General features: G+C 38.3%; 1 protein-coding gene across 2 annotated transcripts in view; it reads left to right on the top strand.

Moving 5' to 3' along the window:
- The first annotated feature begins 26 nt into the window (after positions 1–26).
- Positions 27–14,296, top strand: part of PARN (poly(A)-specific ribonuclease) — a 42,383-nt gene continuing 28,113 nt past the window's right edge. The window contains exons 1-16 of one of the 2 annotated variants that reach the window (XM_064390633.1): positions 27–140; positions 434–511; positions 1,366–1,445; positions 1,773–1,840; positions 1,934–2,015; positions 2,668–2,728; positions 3,348–3,513; positions 3,726–3,791; positions 4,559–4,597; positions 6,364–6,406; positions 7,041–7,121; positions 8,909–8,965; positions 9,814–9,891; positions 10,977–11,020; positions 11,507–11,549; positions 13,225–13,300. In XM_064390633.1, the coding sequence (XP_064246703.1) occupies positions 122–140; positions 434–511; positions 1,366–1,445; positions 1,773–1,840; positions 1,934–2,015; positions 2,668–2,728; positions 3,348–3,513; positions 3,726–3,791; positions 4,559–4,597; positions 6,364–6,406; positions 7,041–7,121; positions 8,909–8,965; positions 9,814–9,891; positions 10,977–11,020; positions 11,507–11,549; positions 13,225–13,300 (1,081 nt within the window). In that variant the 5' untranslated portion in view covers positions 27–121. The remainder of the gene's footprint in view (positions 141–433; positions 512–1,365; positions 1,446–1,772; positions 1,841–1,933; positions 2,016–2,667; positions 2,729–3,347; positions 3,514–3,725; positions 3,792–4,558; positions 4,598–6,363; positions 6,407–7,040; positions 7,122–8,908; positions 8,966–9,813; positions 9,892–10,976; positions 11,021–11,506; positions 11,550–13,224; positions 13,301–14,296) is intronic. The other variant, XM_064390631.1, reaches the window with a different exon arrangement.

Below are 14,296 nucleotides of genomic sequence, written 5' to 3' on the forward strand. Positions count from 1 at the left end.
GGAAATGGCGGCGGCCCGGGCTCACGTGCGCGCTCACGTGCGGCGCGCGGGGCGGCCCCGGAAGCGCTCGGCGGCGGCGGCGGGCGGTGCCGGGCCGAGCTCCGGCGGGCGGGGGCGCGGGATGGAGGTGATCAGGAGCAGTGAGTGAACACCCGGCCCCGCGTCCCGAGCTCTGCGCCGCTGGCGCTAAGCTGTCCCGGTGTCCCGGCGTCCCGGCATCCCCGCCCTGGGCTGGCCGCTCCTCCGGCCTCAGCCTGTCCTTCATGGCGAAGGGGTCCCCGTTGCCCCGCGCACCCATGAGGCGCAGCCCTGAGAGGGGAGCGCGGCCCCGAGGCTGAGGGGGCGGCGGGCAGGCCCTGCCCGCCCGAGGGGCGCCGGGCTGCCGGGGGATGCCGTTTGTAGTCTCAAGTGTGTTTTAACCCTTTACCCGTAGATTTTAAGGATAATCTGAACAAAGTGTATGAAGCCATTGAAGAGTCGGACTTCCTGGCCATCGATGGAGAGTTTTCAGGTACAGTTGCACCTGTTTTGTCTTTGTGAACTGTTGGCAGTCTCTGAGGGGGGGTGGTTTGACCTCGGTGCCCGAGTTCGCTCCTGTGATGCATCTCAGCGTTGGCTTGAAAAAGGTAAAGTTGAGGCTACCACAAAGTGGTTAAACCACTTGTTACGTGTGCGATAGCAAGGCTTTGATTAAAGGTACATGTCATGTTTGTGCTGCTTGTGCTCCCACAATAATCTTTCAACGTGACAACTGATAGTTGTTGCAGCTCAAGGTAAAAAAACCAGAAGGTTTCTATGTGCCATGAAAGCAATGGATTCGGATAAGTGGGGCAGATCCTGCAAGTGTTTGGACAGGGAAAGGCAGCACTAAGAACCTGTGTGCTCGTGGAACCCTGAGGGTACGTGCAGCAGGAGATGCTTTAGTAGGTATTTCACTTTAGGGATGTAGAGTTCGGTTCACCTATGAGACTAGGTTTTGTTACATGTGGTGTTTGTGGAAGCACAGTTGTTGCATATTGCTTAAGGTGACTAAGTTATTCAATAAGTCTCTGGGCAACACTCCCCATTTTTAGTTTGGCTTTGATCCTGCATTGTGTTGTAAAGCCCATTTACATTAGGGTACTGGTAGGTCTTGGCCTGCTACTGACATGTTGAATAGGAGCCAGAATGACAGAGCTTTTGCAGAACAGTTTTACTTCTAGAACACCCTTATTGGAATGAGTGGCTTATTGCAGTAGTATTTTTCTCAAATTAAATAATTGTAATGCATGCTTTAAGTGAAAGCCTTTTTCTCAAATTGCCAGTTCTTTGCTGTGGTTAATTTTGAAAAGCTTACCCAAAGCAAAATATGTTCTACTTTTTCAGGGATCAGTGATGGGCCTTCAGTTAGTGCATTAACAAATGGCTTCGACACTCCAGAAGAAAGGTATCAGAAGCTTAAAAAGGTAAAGTGTTTACATGGACTAAAATGAAAACTGAAGCTGCTTTTAGTGCAGCATCTTGTTTGTGTGACCAACAGGAGGAAAGAGAGATGGAACTTCCCTCAGTTCTTGTCTCTTTGTGGAAAGGAAGTGCATACTAAAGTCATCTTGGGCCAACAGTAAGATGATTAAATGGGGATGAAAACTAGCAGAAAAACTCTGGTGTGTTTACTTTCAAATTACCAGTGAAACAAACATTGATTAAGAAGATTCACTTTACTTAATTTTGAAATGGAGAGAAATCATATGTGGCTGCAACCTGGTAATCTTTAAATTTCCTTTCCTTTACAGCATTCCATGGATTTTTTGCTCTTTCAGTTTGGCCTTTGCACTTTTAAATATGATGACACAGAAGAAAAGTACGTTATTCTCTTATTTCTTGTTTTCTTAACTGAGGATTTTCTAAGTAATCCTGATAAGCTGTATTGACATGTAACTCATCTTTTCTACAGGTATATAATGAAGTCATTTAATTTCTATATTTTTCCAAAACCCTTTAACAGAAGTTCACCAGATGTCAAGTTTGTCTGTCAGGTTAGTAGAAAAACAGTTTAATTTTATTTGGTTAAGGTATACCTGAAACAAACTTCAGCTTAAAAGGTAGAAGAATGTAAGTTTCTGGGTTGAGGGTTGTTTCTTATAAAATAAGTAAGCATCAGTTAAGACCAATCCCAAAAATGGGAGCTTTAAGGGAATATCCTTGACTTCAGTTTTTAATTCTTGTTATGCATTACATTGTGTGATTTCTGGAATTTGAGATAATGTTCCAGACGTGGCAAGATGATTCTATTTTTTTCCCCTCTTCTCATTGAATTTCCAGTTTCCTTGCTTTTTTAATCCTTTATTCTCATCTTGTTATCTTGCTTTCACTGCTTCCTAGACTTTTGCCAACATTTTTCTGGTCTCAGATTTGTTCTCCTGAACTATATTTTGCTTTCTTTAGTTTTCTCTCTCCACATAGTTTGTTCTTTCATCTTTATCCTTTACCATATTCATCATTCTTGTACCTTATGGAAGTTGAAAATCAGTTAGTAGCAGAGCCTAAACTCTCAGTGGCTTCTTTAGGGTCACAGACTTGGTTGTTCTTGGCTTTTGACTTCGTATAATTTCTTAACAAGTGTGAAAATAACTGAACTGATGCCACAGCTACTTTTGCCAATTGTAAAGCCTTTTTCTCTTGTTACAGAGTTCAAGTATAGATTTTTTAGCAAACCAAGGATTTGATTTTAATAAAGTTTTTCGCAACGGTGAGTTGTTTTGGTTTGTTTTCAATTTCTTTTAATGTCTGCAAAATTTGTTATGACACCTTTCACTGTTTTCTGCAAAAGAAAACAGGCTGCCATCTGTGGCACTGTCTTAACATGTAATGAAGTTCTTGAATTATTCTTATCTAGTTTACTGTTGTGCTGATGGTAACTCTCTTTCCAAGAATTCATGGCATAGTTTAGCAGATCAGAATTCCCACTGACATGAGAGCTTGGTTGGTTTTTTTTGTATGGAGGCAAAGCATGTATAGAGAGTAACAAGGTGTGGAGCTGTGTAATACATCAGCAGGAAAGCCTAGGAAGGGGATCCCAGTGCACTGGGGCTGCTGCAGGCTGTTACTGGTGAGGCACAGAGCAAGGAGAGCAGTGCTCAGTGCTGTAGTGCTGATGTGCAGCTCTGCAGTGCTGGGGCTCTTGGCCTGTGCAGAGGAGGCTGGGGAGCAGTGGTACCAGCCAACCTGGCATCTCCTGGGAGGCTGCACAGACACACATCTACAGCAGGGCACTGAAAGGGCCTGCAGGTGTAACAGGTGCAAAGGCTTGAACCCAGTGCATCCCTAATTAGTCTCTAATTATGATGAGCTTTTACTTTTTTTGTTAGGAATTCCGTATTTAAATCAGGAAGAAGAGAGACAGCTAAGGGAACAGTATGATGAGAAACGCTCTCAAGCCAACGGTGCAGGATCTCTGTCATACATTTCTCCTAATTCCACAAAGTGCCCTGTAACAATTCCTGAAGATCAGAAAAAATTTGTAGAGAAAGTAGTGTAAGTAACACTGTTTAATATCCTCTGATGTTGTTAAAACTAAAATGTGAACAGTAGTGATATTTTTGCATGTTGAAGCCGTGTCTATTATTTCACTGTTTGTAAAATGCTGCTCTTTTTGTTCTGAAGCATTTTCTTGTCTTTTGGAGAGAGCTGTAAACTTCCAAAAAATAAAATACTAGATACAGAAGCAAACAATCTGTTTCTTCCAGGGATCAGATAGAAGACTTATTAAAGAAGGAAGAAAGTGAAAGTTTGGAACTGGAGCCATGTACAGGGTCAGTTTCTGAAATTGCATTTCTTCTAAAATTTTTTTTTAGTTTGGTCGTATAGAATTAGGGGAGTGATAGGGAAGAATATGTTGACTTGGGTTAACTGCAGCAAAATCTACATTTGACTAACTTTTGAATGTTGAGAATACATGGTAATGTATATGGGTGTTGTAATTTATTTTCAGCTGTAACTTCTGCATGTAGTGGCAAAATATTTAAGTATAGTCAAGAAATGTCTTTTATGTGTGAGCTGCCTTTTGTTACTGCTGAAGTGATGCATAAGCATTGGAAATGCATTTTATAAATAAACTTTTCCAATCTATTGAGCTATTGGTTGTTCACAGTTGGCAGTATGTGACTGGTTTTAGTAGGTTTCCTTCCCAAAATTCTATTTAGCTTTGGAAACTAGATATTTGGAGAGTATGATTATTTAAATTTTTTAAAAAAAAAATAATTTAGGAATAGTAGAAAATGGTGAAGCTGGGGATAAGGTACCATCACTGTATCTTTATTGAATCATCATGACTACAGAATACTCTCTGATGAGAAGATCATGTGGGTAACTTTAAACATAGTGTAAATGCCTTTCCAGTTTGGCAGCTGAACATCAGAACTCAGTAAATCTCTTCCTAGCCAGTAGTTCTGCTAGCAGTGACTCTTGCTTTAAAAATCTTTCTACGAATGAGCACTTAGAGTCAGTTTAAACTGGAAATCATTCCTAGGAGATACTCTGTAAAAGGATTATTAGTAACACGATTGTCTTTTGGTTTTAGATTTCAAAGGAAATTAATTTATCAGACCTTGAGCTGGAAGTAAGTTACTGGTAATACTGCCTTACTGTATACTTTTAGTACTTTTGATAAGAAATCTGGGTAAGATATATCTACTTAACCTTGACGTGGTTGATTTAGAATTTATTTTTGCCTTTAAAACAAGACTTCTGTAATGTTCTGAAGATGAATTACATTAAACTTATTTGTGATGATTAATTTAGATATTAAAGCTTAGTATTTGTTTTATCCTATGTAAAATCTCTGAATAGAAGGGCACAGCCTAGAATTATGTAACAAATGCAGCATGCTAGGTTTTTAGTGAGCAGAAAGTGCTGTGCTTATACAGATTGTGGGCTTTACCTGAAAAAATAGTTGTTCTGTAATAGGTACTGGTATGGTTATAGTTTTCTGTTGGATGCCAAGCATAAGCCCTTCTGATAAATTAGTATATTGCCAAGGCTTTAGAGTAAGATTTTCACTGTTCTGACTGCAGTAGTAAGATGTGGAAAACATGCAAGTCTTTTTTTTATAGGTTTACTTAATTCAGTGTTGTGGCACTGAATCTGGCTTTCTGTTACTTACACTGGAAGCAGATAAAATAAAGCTTCTCTCTAGAAAATGGGATCTCAAGAAGTGAGCTCAAGAACTAATCTGAAAAAAAAAGCAGACGTGTTTTCAACAATTTTTCAGTGTAATTTCTTTAACATGTCTCTAGCTTCCTGTAGCATGTAGTTTTGTGTGTTTCTGATGCTTATCCTTGCAGCTTGTCTGAGTGGATGGAAGAATGTGTTCTTGTGTTTTTTTAACATTCAGCAGTGTTGCTTTGCAAGAGTACAGCTGTGTACACTGTATGTGTGTACTGGAGAGAGAAAGCCAAGCTGTGAAGGTAGCATGGAGCTAATTAAAGCAGAAGAATGAAGTTATTGATTGCCCTTGTATTCTGACCTCTTCACAGGTCCTTTTCTCTTTTGAAATATTCTCTTGTGCATCAGTGGTTTGATGCATTCAGGATTTGTGGCATGAAGCAGTTCATAAATGCAATGGAGGCTCAAAACTGTGTGAGGAGTGAGGGTGGAAAGGACACAACAATCCTTTGGAGTGCTCTCCAGTAGCAATTTTAGGAGTAGCCAGAGGACAAGGAAACTTGCTGGTTCTGAAGTGGTTGCACAGTTGTGGTTAGTTTATTATGATGAGATTATAAGAGTAATTGCTACTGGTTAAGCAGGAAAAGGCAATACTCTTTTTTGCTATCAGCTGGATGCTCTATGGCTCTGTGTATGGTGTTATTTTGAAATTAAATGTGATTGTAGTGGTGTGATGACACTTGAGTTAATAATTCCTACTAAAATCTACTGGTAGCAGAAAGTTCAGGGTTGTTAATAAGTCCTCAAATAAGTGATGTATTAAAGAGAAGCTGTCTTCAAAGAAGCTGTCTTGGGGTTAGAAGTAAATGAGAACATTCTTGTTTTGAATTTCTTGAAAGCAAAGATTCTAAATTGTGATGAAATATCTTGATGATGTTTACTTAATATCACAAAATTAGAAATTACAGGTTCCACAACAATAGCATGGGAAATTGTGTAAGTGCCAGTTGCTGTTAGGTAATGTAAGGAGGCCAGTTAAACTAGCCTATTGCTTCAAAGCTTGCTTTATTAGAATTAAAAATAAACTTGTAATGGTTCTTTTACACCTAAAACTTATAGAAATAATGAAACATGAAATTACTAAATTACTGTTATGGTTTCAATATGCTAAATGCCAAGTGAATAACTATTCATATTCACTTTTCATTTGTTTCTATGTAGATATCCAAAAGGTATCCACGTGGAAACTCTGGAGTCAGATAAGGTAACTAGGCCTGTTACTGCCTCTAACATTTGTTCCGTTGAAAGGAAATTATATTTCTCAGTTTCACCATCTCTCCTGATTTTTAGATCTAACTTGAGCTTTTTTATGCAAATTCAAAGCATTTAAAATGAAATACAATGAACTAGTTTCTATCTGACCAACATATGGAGTGTGGGTGTGTATTTTTGTGGCTTAATATTACTTTTTAAAGGGTACTAAAAGGTGTTTTGAAATACAGTGGATCTGATGTTCAGTCTTAGTGAAAAGCTGGTTGTGATCTCAGAGGAAAACCAGCAGCATCACGTGCTGTGTCCTCACTTCCCAGCATAGATCTCTGCTTCAAAAGGTATTTGAAACAAACTGTTTACAAGGAAATGCTGATAATCTTTTTTGAGAAGTAAAAAGAGGGTTTAGGAAAAATTATGTTTGGTGGATGAATAAAATACAGTTTTCTAAAATAGGCTTCTGGGAGTAGGTGATAATGTGGTGCCTACAATAGAAGCAGCTGTGTTGCCAGGTAACTGCTGCTGAGGTATGACAGTTTTCTTTACAATGTAAATTTACAGAAAATTGCAGCAACCTTCAATCTGAATTTCTCAGAGTCATTCCTCAAACTCTACATTTTTTGTTTTAGAAGGAGAGATATATTGTTATTACTAAGGTAGATGAAGAGGAACGAAAAAGAAGAGAGCAGCAGAAACAAGCAAAAGAACAGGTAAATAAATTCAATTCCATTAGTTTATGTGTGAGAGGAAGGATGAGAATCTCTGACTTCACTCAGCAATGCAAAAATACAGGATAGGGTTTGGTGTTGATTCCCTTTGGTTTGCTGTGGTTGGCTGAATTTTTCTAAATTCTACCAGATAACTTAGACCTTGCAACAGATCAAGAAGAGTTGCAAGGCACTCTAAAATTTTTTTAAAAATCAGAATTTGTGGAATACTGAATGAGTATTCTGGAGTAGTGACCACCTTCTTGTATGAATCTCCACACTCACAGAAGTTTGTCCCAGTAAGAGGAAACATCAGTTTCTTGCAGAAATTCTTGAGCAAGTTGTTACATGGTTTGGATTCACAGTCTCCCCTCTCTTACAAAGCCTGCTTGCTGAGTTAGTGTCCTGTACAATGAATGGGTTATTTCTTGCTAGATCCACGCTGCACACTGCTGCTGTGGTAACAAGCTGACCAGGAGGTCACGCCTGGTGTGTTCAGACACTCTCACTGTTTACTAAACTTTGTATTTTGATTACTGAGTGATGTAAATTTCAGGAGGTCATAAGATTTGAATTGTGGGAGTTCCTGATCAAACTCTTATAATTTGTGCTTTCATATACCAAGATGAAATCAGTTTGGGTGGAGCAAATAATACTTCTATGCAGAAAACCTTTTAAGAGGGAAAGAGAATTTAAAGAGACATTAACTAATATGAAATCTCTTGTTCTAGAAGGCAGGTCAGGAGCAATTTACTACTACAGTAGGGTTTTCTGAAATGTTTTTAGTGGGGTATTACTTGCTCAAACTAGCAGCATTCATAGCTGAACTAAAGTAACAGTGAATGTTTTTACTGAATTTTAGTTCTGATTGAATAAAGACAGATAACACAAGGCAGAAATTGCTTTTCTGGACCTGAGAAAGAAAAATCTGTTACAGAACTGTGCTGTAGTCAGGACCCCCCAAATTAATCAAAAGTCATTTTATACAACTACAGTATTACATAATGTGAGTCACATACTTTGATGTTTCTCCTTGAAGAATGTTTCTTCCTCAGTCTGTGGCACCATAAAAATACAGTCTGATTTAATAGGAGTGACAGTCAGGATTCAACCTGTTGCATATGTAACAATACATGTTAAAAGTGCAGCTGAAAACATGTAGGTTAATTTTAATACCTTCTGAGCAGTTTGCAGTGTCACAGCTGCTGAGCACTATTGGAGATCATGTGCTGACAATGAAGTGACTGCAGCTGTTACTGCTCTGCCTGGGGAGAAGTTAACCTTCTTTGTAGCAGTCTGTATTTTGCTGTGCTTTGCTTTGTGGCTGAAACACCAGTGATACCATCCATATGTTTTGTCTGCTGCTGAACAGCATTTGCACAGTGTCAAGGCTTTCCCTCCCACCCTCCCTCAAAAGCAAGGAGGCTGGAAGGGATGGGCTCTCATTATCTTTATCCACAAATCTTATCTGCCTTTGAATTTTGGGTGAGGGGAGTGAGCAAAGGGCAGAGTGTGGCTGCTTGGCTTCTGTCCAGGGGCAGCCCAGGACAGCAGCTTGCCACTCATCCTACTTGACAGTGAACTAGAGCTACATATAAAATGGAAATACTGTGAGCTGCATCCTGCTTTAACCCCTTGTGTCTTCCAAATATTGACATTTCTTTTATGGTCTGTTCTTGGCTATGACTGAGAAACAGTTTGAGGCAAACTGGGGGCATTTGGCAGTTTGCAGATACAGTTGTGGCAGTATTTTCATTTGCTCTCACTAATGTCAGAATCTTTGCTTACAGGAAGAATTGAATGATGCTGTAGGATTTTCCAGAGTTGTTCATGCCATTGCTAATTCTGTAAGTTAATGTGATTTTTAACCTACCTTTGTTTGTAAGAAAAAATAAATACTTCAAAGAGGGTTTTTTGCCGTTACATTTTGGAGGAGAAGATGAAGTACAAGTTTAAGTGACATTTAAAGTTTATGTTGTTTCATGTTTTACAGTGGTTGAGTGTAGTAGGTTAAGTAAGCTCAAACTAAAGAATGATGTGGAGAATCTTACTATCTGTAAGAGTCAAGAATAGCAATTTCTTAGGGCTCTTACATAATAAGCTTTGGTGGATTTTTTGTTCCTCTGTCGTAAAAAGATTTTGGAGTTCTTTTCCTTTTTTTTTCTTGGCAGTTAAAGGCTGTCAAAGAAGGACTGTTGTCATGTCAAATGAATCAAAGATAACATTTAAAAAACTGGTTGAGCTCTTTCAAAGAGCTTGCTTGTACAACATCTGGCATGAAAGGTTCTGCACTGTGAGAAGCCAGACCATGCCCTTAATAACTATTGTATGTTACAACCACAAGGAATATATTGTGTGTTCTTGTATAAGTAAATTAAAAGGCAATGGATGGAGAAATGCCTTAACTTTCATTTTAAATAGATTACATTTGGGAACCAAGTTGTAAGTAGCTGTTCTAGTGCATCTTCTCAACACATGAAGCTGCTGTGAAAGCCTGTGATAAATGGGTGGGAGTAGAGGAACAAGGAGTGGCTGCTGTGGGAGAATGGAGGAGTCTGTGGGGCAGGCAGAGAGCAAATGGAGAGGATTGATATGTTCTTGTTCCCATGTGCCTTTGGCTGCCATCTGGGGTAGGGTTTTCAGATGCCCTTTGCCATGGCCAGGACTGGAAATTTAATTAATGTTATTTTCACAGGGCAAGCTTGTTATTGGGCACAACATGCTGCTGGATGTTATGCACACCATACATCAGTTCTATTGCCCCCTACCTGATGTAAGTAATCTTTTGAGTGTTCAGATGATTAAATAAATGCCTTAATGTATTTGTCTTTTAGTATTATCTCCACACTTTGTTCTGAATGGAAGAATTGGTCAGCCTGGGAACAAGTGTAGAAAAGTATTTTAGAAAAATCTGTTTGGTACTTCTGGGCTACTACCTTATTGTCATAAATATTTTTGTAAAAAGTTTAGTTGGATTGTTCTCCTTTGCATTTTTAAAAGGTTCAAATCAGATAGTAGAATAGTTTTGCTTATGTCAGGTATATGGAACTGACTGACATGTTATAAGATACTGGTCTGGAGCTTCAGCACAATTACGTGGCATTTTCTCCTTTGTAGTTTACAAAATGGGAATGTGTGGTTTTAAATAATATAGTACACTTTCTAAAATGATAAACAGTCTTGTAGCAGGATGATGTTCACTGGGATGAAGAGGTACAATGTCAGAATAATTGGAGGGAGCACACTTTGACTGCAGCAGGGCTGTCTAACAGTTCATGACTGGACTATTCTGTTAAACTGAGCAGTGTGTTGGCACCAAAACCACTGTCTGAGGAAGCCAAAGGTCTCATTGGAAGGATGGTTCACATGGTGTTTGGGGAAAGACATGGTCATAAGATGGGAAAAAGAAGTTTGGGACGAGTTTGGATCTTGTTGGAATGTAAGCAATTGTCAGTAGTTCCTGTATTTTGACCCTTGGCAGATCTAAACCTGTAGGCAGTCCCTGCATACCTGGAGTGACTGTATTCCATTGAAAGGCAAAATGCTGAGAACACTTCAGAACTGTTAACTGGGCTGGAATCAGAGCTAGCCTAGGGTATGAAATAGGACAAGGTGTTGGCAGTGAGAGAACATTTACTACTAATGACAGACAAATCAGAAATACGTAGCCTGTAGTTGTGTGTAATTGCAGGTGGTGTCTATGGTAGTGCTGACAAATACATCTCTTACAGTGAGAATTCAGTTACTGTAGCTCACTTTTAGAGGCTGTTTGGATAATTGTAGCTACTGCTCTCTGTCCTCCGAGACTGTAAACAGTTCACTGACTTGGATTTTATCTCCGGTTTAATGTTAAATTAGGACCTAAGTGAGTTCAAGGAAGTAACGTCTTGTGTCTTTCCCCGGTAAGTTCTTAGTTCAAACTTTCAACCATTTCAGTATAGTTGTAGCAAGCTGATGTTTTTTGTCCTAGCCCTGTACCATAGCTGTTACTGGAAAACAAATTGGGATCAAGTTAGATAAATACAATTTTAAAGTAATTTTGAGCAGCTTTTTTTCAGAAAAGCAGTGTTGTTTGTTCACTTCTTGGCAAAAGATGCACCCTTGCTATTCCCTTGGGTTCAACATGATGTTTGGTGTTTGGAATCTACACTTCATTTGGAACAAAATTTATATGCTACTAGTTATTTGCATCTCTTGCTGTGCCTTGGTTGCTGTCCATTTTCATGCTGAACAAAGCCAAGGAATGTTTTGGCTGTTCCAAATCCAACAGTAATTTTCAGTAGAGTGTATCTGCTGTTTACCAGCTAATACACTAAAATATTTTTTGAGGATTTGGCAAAATGGGCATTCTTCTGTTTCAACCTATTTAGCTCTTATTTTGTTTCTAGGTTGCTGGATACTAAACTGATGGCAAGTACACAACCTTTTAAGGTAAGTTAATATTATAGAATGATTTGAAGATGCAAAATTGTATTAATACATGTATGTTGAAACAAATGATACTTCTTTGTAGAGAGAGATGTTGAATAATGTTCTCTGTGATGTTCTTTTTATTGTAGACAAATGATTTTTCTTTACCCCTTATCTAAACCTACAGAATTTATAGAATGCAAATTTTTACTTTCTTACTAGTGACTTTTGTCACTTTTGTTTGAAGCTTTATGGTAACTTGGCAGCTCTGGATTCCAGAATATGTAGAGTTTTTGCTAGGTAAAATGTGATTAGTAGATTATTTTCTTCTTGTTAAGTAGCATGTCCCCTCAGGATATAAAAAAAGTGCTGTTCATGAACAACTAGAATCTGGAAGCTGCTTGTATATTCAAAGCCTTAGAGTACTGTGAATGCTGACTTAGATTTGTGTGGAAAAATGCTTTATCATCATTAGGTTCTCTTGTGGCCTTTGCTCAGTGGGTAGTCAGCAGGAGGAAAAAAAATTACAGGTTTCTCTTAAAATCTTTTACAGCATGAGTTATTCCTCTAAAGAAGTATTGAGATAAGTGTTCATAAGCTCTTGTTTTCCCATGTGCCCTTGAATTAATTAAAAAACATGCTGAGGAAGCAGCATCTCTCTTTGTGCACAGCTCTGTGACTCTAGAGCATTGCATAAAGAATTGCCATTAAATACACTTGTAGGTATTGTCAGGTTTGTGTTGCTGGGGTAAGAATAGAGGCTTTGGCATTCTGAAAAGTAAGAAACCTCCACAAGTTTGTTTGGTGCAGCTATGTTGATATTTGTAATTCTACAGCAGATGCTTGGGTTTTTAGCCTGTTATGAAACTCTGCTTTTGGGATGCCAAATTAATGCATCATTTGAGCTTGTTCATTGTACTTAGTTCTTGATAACTTTTCAGTCTGCAGACTTGATGAGTGTAAAAAGCTGAGCTTGATTGAGAACCAAAGGAAACCTGGTCCTCATAGATCTCAGACAACTTTAAGAAAGATTGTGTGAGATGTTTTGCTTTCTCTGGCTGTTGATTGTGCATGTTTCCATTGTACTGACTGACAACATATATTTGATTAACAACTTCAGTAAGGAATTAATCTGTAATATATTTTTGTGGCTCTTTATTTAATGCATATAATTCATCAGTAGATTCACTGATGCTACTCAGCTAAGTTGACATGTAGGAGCAACTTTCTGATTGTCAGATTCCTTTCACAGTCTCTGTATTACTTTAAATCAGCAGTATTTACATTGTAAAACTATTCAAGAATGTCCAGTCAGCAAGCACACAATACTCACCTTGAATGCCTTCAGCCATTATGACCAGTATTTAGAATATTTGCCCTGCTGTTTGTGCTACCTCTTCCCTTGCCACATGTACCCTGCAGGAAACCAGATTAAAATAGAAATGTTATTTTGGCATAATCTCTCAATAATTCTGGGCAGCATTAATAAATGCTTATGACTCATTATGGTGCAAGTGAGGCAAGGTAACTGAATTTGTCTTGACACACCTCTGGTGCATTAGTTTGAAATAGGGCTGAGTGTAGATCCTTAGAGAACACCAGGTGGCACCAGTAAATGCTCATTTGATCCTGGTTGATTTCAGTTTCCAGGGAAAATGTGCTTGGCCTTGGCAATTAATGATGCCTTTTCTTGCAGGAGATCATTAATAATACATCACTTGCAGAACTGGAAAAGCGTTTAAAAGAGGTTCCATTCAGCCCTCCTAAAGTTGGTGAGGATATATCAAAATGCTCTTATTTCTGAAATGTTTTGATTATTTTTGATCTTGGTATGAAATATAAATTCCCCTACTAATACTTAGTGTTTTGATGAAGGGACTTTAAATGAGGGCACTTACATACAGTGCAATTATATTTAGAAGTATACCTGGAACTTAATAGGAATCTAGACAGTAAAAGAATGATGAGTTCAGTGAACAGCAGTTTCATCGTCTTCTAATGATGGATTTTTTTTTTTTGAAGGTTGATTTTTGGGGATTAATTTGAAATTTATTTGAAACTCTTATTTGGTGATTGCCCTTTAGATCAAAGCCAGAGCACTCCAGGAGGCATTTGGATAAACAAAACTAAAAAAACTTATACAGCAGTGACCAGTCGAGTGTGTGTGTGTGTGTTCTAAAAATTACTAAAGTTCTTTTAGTAGGAAAGGGGGATTTTTGCTTTGAGGTGAACAGAAGGATATTTAATCAAAGGGCAAGCTTAGCTCAAGGTTCTGGAATTTTTCTTAAGCTGCTGATTTGGAAGAGGGAGAGCAATACTGTAGAGTGGAGTTTGTTGAAAGGGAAGGTTTCAATGCTTGATCAAAATCAAGATGAGCACTACTTTTTTATATTGCTGAATGTGCAGAGCATAAACACCAAGTGCATTTGTCAGTAAAGAAATCTTTAAATCACTCAATTTAATCTTCATTTAAATATCTTGAAAAATCTGACCTATCTGGTTAATAGTAAAGTTTTTAATTAGACTGTTCTCTTAAATGCAAGTCAGGAAAAAAGATACTCTTTGTGGGGAATTCTGCTGTCACTGTCTTACAACTAATACTCCATTTTGGCTGAGTAGGTCTGGGAATTTAGGGCTTTTTAATGGGAAAGGCTTACCATCTTATGAATTTATTCTTATTTAAAAATGCCAAACAAAACTGCTTTTTTAAGAACTGAAGAAAATTCAGAGGTTCTGAAAGTTGTATAAACTTTCCCAAATGATGTTAT

This window comes from Passer domesticus, chromosome 15 (assembly GCF_036417665.1).
Source record: "Passer domesticus isolate bPasDom1 chromosome 15, bPasDom1.hap1, whole genome shotgun sequence".
Classification (NCBI taxonomy): domain Eukaryota; kingdom Metazoa; phylum Chordata; class Aves; order Passeriformes; family Passeridae; genus Passer; species Passer domesticus.